At 42.6% G+C, this 7,134-nt stretch overlaps 1 protein-coding gene across 1 annotated transcript; it reads right to left on the bottom strand.

The window, feature by feature from the left end:
* Positions 1-5,612: 5,612 nt before the first annotated feature.
* Positions 5,613-6,846, bottom strand: tcap (titin-cap (telethonin)). The gene is made up of 2 exons (XM_085783438.1): positions 6,514-6,846; positions 5,613-6,019 (listed from the first exon to the last, which is right to left on the bottom strand). Exons 1-2 carry the CDS (start codon positions 6,660-6,662, stop codon positions 5,629-5,631), a joined length of 540 nt encoding a protein of 179 aa, XP_085639564.1. The 5' UTR covers positions 6,663-6,846; the 3' UTR covers positions 5,613-5,628.
* Between the last annotated feature and the right edge of the window lie 288 nt (positions 6,847-7,134).

Genomic DNA, 7,134 nt, shown 5'->3' with positions numbered 1-7,134 from the left:
CACAGATAAGACATCGAATGAAGTGTGTGTGTTTGATATTCTCACCCAGACCTCTTAGCTCGGATATGCCCGGGGCCTCCACTGGGTGGGAAGGTCAGAGGTCAGTTCTGTTCTGTTAACCTTCGTCTTGTGTCATCTTTCTACTGCCATCTATGGTGTTCGGGTCAGTTTTGACCCGTGTTTTAAATCAGCTTTAAAATACACTAAAAACATTTTTTTCATCCAATTTGTTTTTCTTCTCTTGGTTACATCATTAGTCTTCCTTATCCATGAAAATATTGGTTTTAACATTTTTTGGTGTCGGCTCCTGGGCCTTTTTTGTCAGTATGACCCTTGGCTTCAATTGAACCTTCCTCTTGTCAGCTTTCTGCTTCCATCTCTTGTGTTAGGATCAGTTTTGACCTGAGTCTTAAATCAGCTGTTAAACACACTAAAAACAATTATGTATTATCATATTTGTTTCTCATCTCTTGGTTACGTTGTCAGGCTCCTTATCCATGAAAAGGTTGGTTTTGCACTTATGATTTCAGTTTTAACTCTAATTATTATTCTTATCGTTATAACCGGGTCAAAATTGACCCTAACAAGACAAATGTCATAATTTTTGTGAAAAAAAAAGTTTTATTTTGTTTAAATTGAGGTTCCTGACAAAGTTGAAAAGCATTGATGCTATAAGGCAAGGCAAGGCAAGGCAAGGCATCTTTATTTATATAGCGCATTTCATACCAAGGCAACTCATTGTGCTTTACATAAAGACAAAACATTTGAAAAAAAAGAGAAGCATAAAACAGAATAAAAACAAACTAAAAACAGAGTTAAAAGCAAGAGCCAATAAAAGTAAAATAAAAGAAAATAGATAAAGTTTAAAGTTCTTAAAAAGAGCTCAGCTATAAGCACGTATAAACAAATGTATGTGGTACTTTTATGCATTTAAAACCTGAAACCGGGTCTGTGGTGACCCGAACACAAGAGGAAGGTTAATGCAATCAAGTCGACTTTGTGTCGAGTTTGGATGTTTGAATAGAAGATGAGTTATTATTAGATATAGGAAAAGATCATTTAATTGAGTCAACGTTACACGGAACATTTCATTCTTTCACTGCCAGATTTTATTATAGAGACTCAAATCTCAGCTGGTGGGAACATTTTTTAATAATTTCACAGACCGACCGAGAATCCTCTGAGTGTTAAAAGACTAAAACTTCACAGGTGAAACCTTTGATCTTGATCTTGGAGGTGAACTGTGTCAGGCTGTCAGAGATCTGGTTATAATTCAGGACAATGAGTCCGATGCCACCACCACTATTACCAGTCTGCTCCGTACCTGGCCTGTCCTTCATGGCTGCTGCTGCTGCTCCTCCCCCCTCGCTCAGAAACAGGTGATCAGAGCTCCAGTGTCTCTGTTACATCAGACATGACGACTCATTACAGCTGCTGCTGCAGAGAGAGAGAGAGAGAGTCAACTGTCAGAGAGGAGATAAAAAGTCAAAAGGTTTATTCAGGAGGCCGTTTGTTTGTTATTGAATCATCACCTGGTGGCAGTGGAGGTGATTTCAGACAGTGCAGTTTATAAATGTAGCCCCGCCTACTTCAGACCCTTCTGGTTTTATCAGCTTCTGCTAAATGCTAACAGCTAGCTAACAATTCATCTATCAAAGTCTTGTTATGTCAAGTGGAAGTTGAAGCACAATGACGTGCAGGTATATGAGGTGATTTTCACAGTCTTGAGTGTCATTTCTCCACATTCATTAGGTACAGATAGGGTGGAGTGAGTAGGCTATAGTTGAGACATGTGTACATTTGAAACACCCTTAATATCTTGAGGCTGAGCCACCACTTTTACTCAGCACATGCATATTACAGTAGCATCCTCTTTGGTTATGGGAAATTTGAAGAGTTTTGGCATCTCCAGTCCAAAGATATCAGCAAAAGTCTTTTTAGGCCTACTAAGGTAAGAATTTCACTTTACCATGTCCCTTCCACAACGAATAGCTTATTGTTCTTTTGTGACCCTCAAACATAACTTACATCATTGCAAATGTTATTTTGTGAACTAAAAACTCACATATTTCATGCTATCCTAGCATGTTAGGTCACTGCACAAAGTGGTTTAAGTTGTGCAGTGTAGGCTAACAATAACATGTCATGAGTCATAATAAGACCAAAAAAACAAAGAAAATGAACATAAAATTTAATATTTGTGATAGCCTACTTGAACAGTGTTATATTACTATATACTATTAATATTAGATTATACTTTTATTTCATCCCCGAGGGGAAATTCGTTTGTAACAGCAGCATATCATCAGTCTAATGTTTATTTTTGGGCACAAAACTCCAGACCCAAACTTTAAAGGGACGTTTCATGCTTCTAAGCCACTTAAAGTCTCCTCTGCATCAGCTTATGAGTTAGTTTACATTCAGTGATTTTACAGTCTTTATATTAAATGCTTTACATTTCCTCTGCACAAAGGAGAAGAGCTATTCAAAATCTAGAAGTCTCAGACGTATCGCCTATGGATCTGCAACCATTTACTGAATATAGATGACACACAAGACAATAAATTGTGTTTTAGAAGTTAAGTTTTAAAAAAAAAATAGCTCATTCATACCTGGAAGAATAAAGTATCCAGACACGGATGAATATTTTTGAATGCTTTGCTCTGTGTCCCCTCTCCTCCCCCCTCCCTCCGTCCAGCCCCGCTGTGACTGTGGGAGTCGACGTCACTCCTGCAGCAGGTGAAGCCAACCGCACGTCAGCGCTCAGCCAACAGCCAATTAACACGGAGCAGACCCTGTGATGTCAAAGGGGGTCTCTGAAGTGGGGTGACAGGATAGAAGGTGACGATGGGAAGCATCAGACTGATCATTATGGAAAGGGTACTGCTAATCATTATGGTGCTGTTAATTGTGAAAGGCTGCAGAGATAAGTTCATCCTGATGATGAGAGACAGAGGAAACGTGTCTCTAATGGGCTCCAACAGGCAGGAAATCAAACTCTTTATTTATTAATTTATTAATCTGACCTTAAATGTCATTATTTCACAAATTTAAATCTATCATTTTCTTGCAAATGTATTTTAAATAAGTTTATAACAGACAGAGGCCTTCACATACCTTCACTCTGCTCCACATACATTACCCAAATGATCCAGTAGGGAGCAGCAACAGATGTTACAGTAATTGGTAAATGCACCACAGCGCTGTATTGATTGACAAGCTTTCATTGACAGGGACTCTGCATGCTATAGTGCTGACGTATAGGCAACAAGTGGGACGCCATGTAAGATCTATTTTAGTGTCACACTGTTTGACCTTGTCTTTAAATACACTGTGATGAAGAGCACTTCTCTGCAAGTGATGACAATCAAAAGCATGAAAATGTTGAAAAGTGCATGAAAACATGGGCTTAAATTGAGTTTTTTTTTTTGTTTTTTTTTAAATATCTTACTCGGGGGAAACATTTGAAACGTTTGAGTGTTTTTCCTGATTGGTTCAAACTCAACTAAAGGTGAAGGTGTTGAGTAATGTACAGTTTGTGACCCAGTTCTTGAGCTTTGTGCATGAACTTGTGCGCCATAGCACATGGGTAGACAAATGTGAAAACAACAGTGTTGCAGCTGACGCAGCTGAGGCTTAGGAAAGAATTTCAATGTCAATTTATTAGATCTCAATTCCTGCATTCCCCTAGCGTCCACTGAAAATAGTTTTCAGGGGGTTTTGGAGGTTCAACTGGAGTTTTAAAGCCGTGATTGGTGACGGCGACAGAGCAGGAGGGGGGCGGGGGCGGTGGCGGTGGTGTGTGAGGGAGGGAGGGAGGGTAATTTTAAAGATAGGCAGTGGAGGCAGCTCACCCATATCTCTGATAAAACACTGGGATTAAAGGCTCAAATGAGAAGAACGTGCCAATACGGCTGTCTCCTGGGCGACGCCATTGTTTACCCAGCTATTAATATCAAACCACCACATGCTGCCTATCACAGGGGGGAGAGGAGGGGTACAACAGGTCAGAGGAGGGTTAAAAAAACACAAATATTATCCCAGAGAGGAATGACTCTTCATGAGAGCAGAGCGGCTAATGGCAACAGGAATAATTGATAAGTTAGACTGAGTAAATTGTAGATTTAGAGAGTGAGCGAGGGAGGAAGGGAGGGTGGGAGGGGGTTGGGGTGATGCAGTGCATCCATTACGGCTCTGCGCACCAACACAGTGGGGAACAGTGCGTTCCGTGTCGAGAACAAACACGGAGGTGGGTCATGAAAGATAAATGAGGGATGTAAAGTGGTGATGTGTGATGCGTTCAGGGGCCGAGGACACTGTGAGAGTATGTAGGTAACCAGATTATGGGGAGACAGATACCCAGCTATTTATATCATAGTTTTGTCAACACCTTCTCTTATAAAAATGCATCATTTTCCACTAATATATATATTTATTCATATATTTAAAATCGTGTATGTGGTTCGATGTGGTTAGAGTCAGAGACATTTTGATTTATGTCATTTTTCATGTTGTGATGTTTTGTTCATGTCTCTGTTACTCATTTTTCTCAGTTTTCTTGAACATTTCACTGTAAGTTTTTATAAGTTTACTTTTCTTCTGCATCAAATGAAATCAAAGTGAGTGTTTGTGTTGTTTCTCGGATAGATGACATCACGACCAACAAGTGATGAGCAACGTAGCTTTTATTTGTAAAAATAATAAATATCTAGGACAAATATTTCAACATCATGTCACACGTTTTTAAAATTCATTAACACCACAAGTTTTTTTTTTTGTTTTTTTTCCCTCCTGTCTGTTTTACACATGTATGTCAAGGTAGATCAGTGAATAATAAACAGAACAGGTCATTTGTTTTTCCTAAGTCCTCTTCTCGATCACGTATGTACAGTCAGCCGCCGCCAGAGCATACCGTCCTCTCCACACAGATCAGAGGCTGTCGGGGGCTTCCTGGGGCCTGGATGCTGACCAAAGCATGTTGCCCCCTCCCCACCCCCTGAAGCTCTCACCCACCCCCTCCCCTTCTCCTCCCCCACTCTGACTCCCCCTGCCTCCTCCCTCCTCCTCTTTACAGTCTGCTACCTGCCTCGGTCTTTGCTGCGTCATTTCCAATCTGTGACTTTCTGCAGTCAATCAGACGACCGTGAGAGCGCTTTCCTTTTTTTGTTTTCTTTTTTCTTTTTTTTCTAAACCGTATGAGGATATTTGCACATTGCAATACACAAAATAAAGTGCATGCTGCATTGGTGGAGGTGCACTGCTGCTGCCATGCACACAGTTGCTTCCACTAAGGAGATGAGTGGATGTGATGTGAGCCTGCAGCCGGGTGGAGATTAGCTCTTACCACACATCACCACTGACTCTCCATCACAATGCGAATGCCCTCAGAAACCGCCACCTCTAATACCACTGACCACCAAATGCCAACAATGACAAAGCGTGACATTTAACCTGGAGCTGTGCTTGCTAAGAAACACAGACCGTGACTAGAAATCTACAATATGTAGGATTTATAAATCTATATACATCTTCTTGTCATGCTCTGCTCAATCTCCATCTGTCAGCCCTCTCGTCTCTCCCTAACATCCACTTTTCCTCTTTCTTTGTTCGTCTGTCCTTTCGGGTCTTTCACCCTCTCTGGACCTCCTGGGACATGGAGCGGCCCAGGACTTTGGGAGCTTTGGCGAACTCCATGAGCGTGGGTTTGACCGGGGGCAGATCTCTGGTGATGTCGTCCACGCTCCTCTTGCTGGGGCAGGCGCCGTCGGGGTTGGGGTAGGGCAGCAGGTCGTCCTCGGTGTGCGCGGCTCCACGTCCCAGCCGGACGCCCAGCTCGGCCGGGGTGAAGATGGGCAAGGGGAGGGTGTTTCTCTTGGGCAGCAGCTGGTGCTCCCTCACCCCTCTCTCCACGGTGCCCACCCTGAAGACGCCCGAGGGGCAGGTCTGCACCAGAGAACGGGCCCGCCACTGTCGGGACAGAGTCTCCCTGCGAGAGTCGTCGTTCATGTTCATGGTTTGCCTGCAGGACGAAGAGTGGGTGAAGTTAGAAACACTGCAAAAAAACTCAAAATCTTACCAAGAATATTTGTCTTATTTCTAGTCAAAATGTCATTTCTAGTCAAAACAAATCAAATTATACTCAAAATAAGACTTGTCACATAAAAATTTGCTTGTTTTTGACACTTTTTACTTCTTTCAAGCACATTTTAACTTGAAATAAGCACGTTTTTCTTTCTTATTAAAGAACTTGCTTTCACTGGCAGATTTTTCTACTTATTTCAAGTGAAAATTTGTTTGAAACAAGTGAAAATGATCTAAAAACAAGTTATTTTAAGTGGAAAGGGATTAGTTTTGACTAGAAATTATACATTTTGACAAGAAATAAGACAAATATTCTTGGAAAGATAACCTGCAATACAAGAGCAGGTCAACCAAGAACCCGCAAAGTAAAGGCAGGAAACCAAAGTTGCACAGCAAAGTTAAAGGACCTCTGATTGGTCCATGAGCTCTCACCTGTCCTGAGGTCGAGTCTTGAGGCCGACGCTGTGCCAGTCGGCGCTGTAGCTCTCCCTCTGAGCCCTGTTCTCCTCCCGGACGCTGCAGGCCAGATCGGCTCGCACCACCTCGCCGTTACACTTCTCCAGGACGGTACAGAATGGCATCTTGTTCTTCTTCTAAGATCTTGTCTCAGATTGGATCGTTTTCCCAAAAAAGGTTGGTATCTCAATCGGTCGATCGGTCCCAAGGTTTGGTTTGGTTTGGTTGGTTCTGAGATGTTCCAGTGATGCTTCAGCTGCTCTATCACCCGGCTCTCCGTCCGCTGTCCCTCTGGCTGTCTGTGTCTGGGCTGGGCTCTGTCCACGTCTTTTATAGACCCTCTGTTGCTATTTCTGATCTATGTTGTCACTCTACAATCAGTGCGCTCTGACATCCGACACCAAAGTGTTCCAAGTCTCATTCCCGGAGAGCTCGGATCGACAGGCCTGCTCTGAGGAGGGGCTTAGGGGGGTAATTGGGCTGAAAATCCTCTGATTCTCAAACTGTACTGCACCGTCACCTCCTGTAATCGCTCTGCCCGACATTTTCCACTTCAGCTGCGATCACAGTTGTCTTGGAAGGGGGACAGTGTGTCCG

Source organism: Trachurus japonicus, chromosome 8 (genome assembly GCF_045865225.1).
Source record: "Trachurus japonicus isolate A0001 chromosome 8, Traja_1.0".
In the NCBI taxonomy this organism is placed as follows: Eukaryota; Metazoa; Chordata; class Actinopteri; order Carangiformes; family Carangidae; genus Trachurus; species Trachurus japonicus.
This window is presented reverse-complemented; position numbering and strand designations above follow the sequence as displayed.

Excerpts from the sequence above, each read along its gene's own strand:
- tcap (XM_085783438.1), bottom strand. The coding sequence starts at position 6,662 with ATGCCATTCTGTACCGTCCTGGAGAAGTGTAACGGCGAGGTGGTGCGA. Across the intron at positions 6,020-6,513 it reads AAGACTCGACCTCAGGACAG|GCAAACCATGAACATGAACG; the intron begins GTGAGAGCTCAT and ends TTCGTCCTGCAG.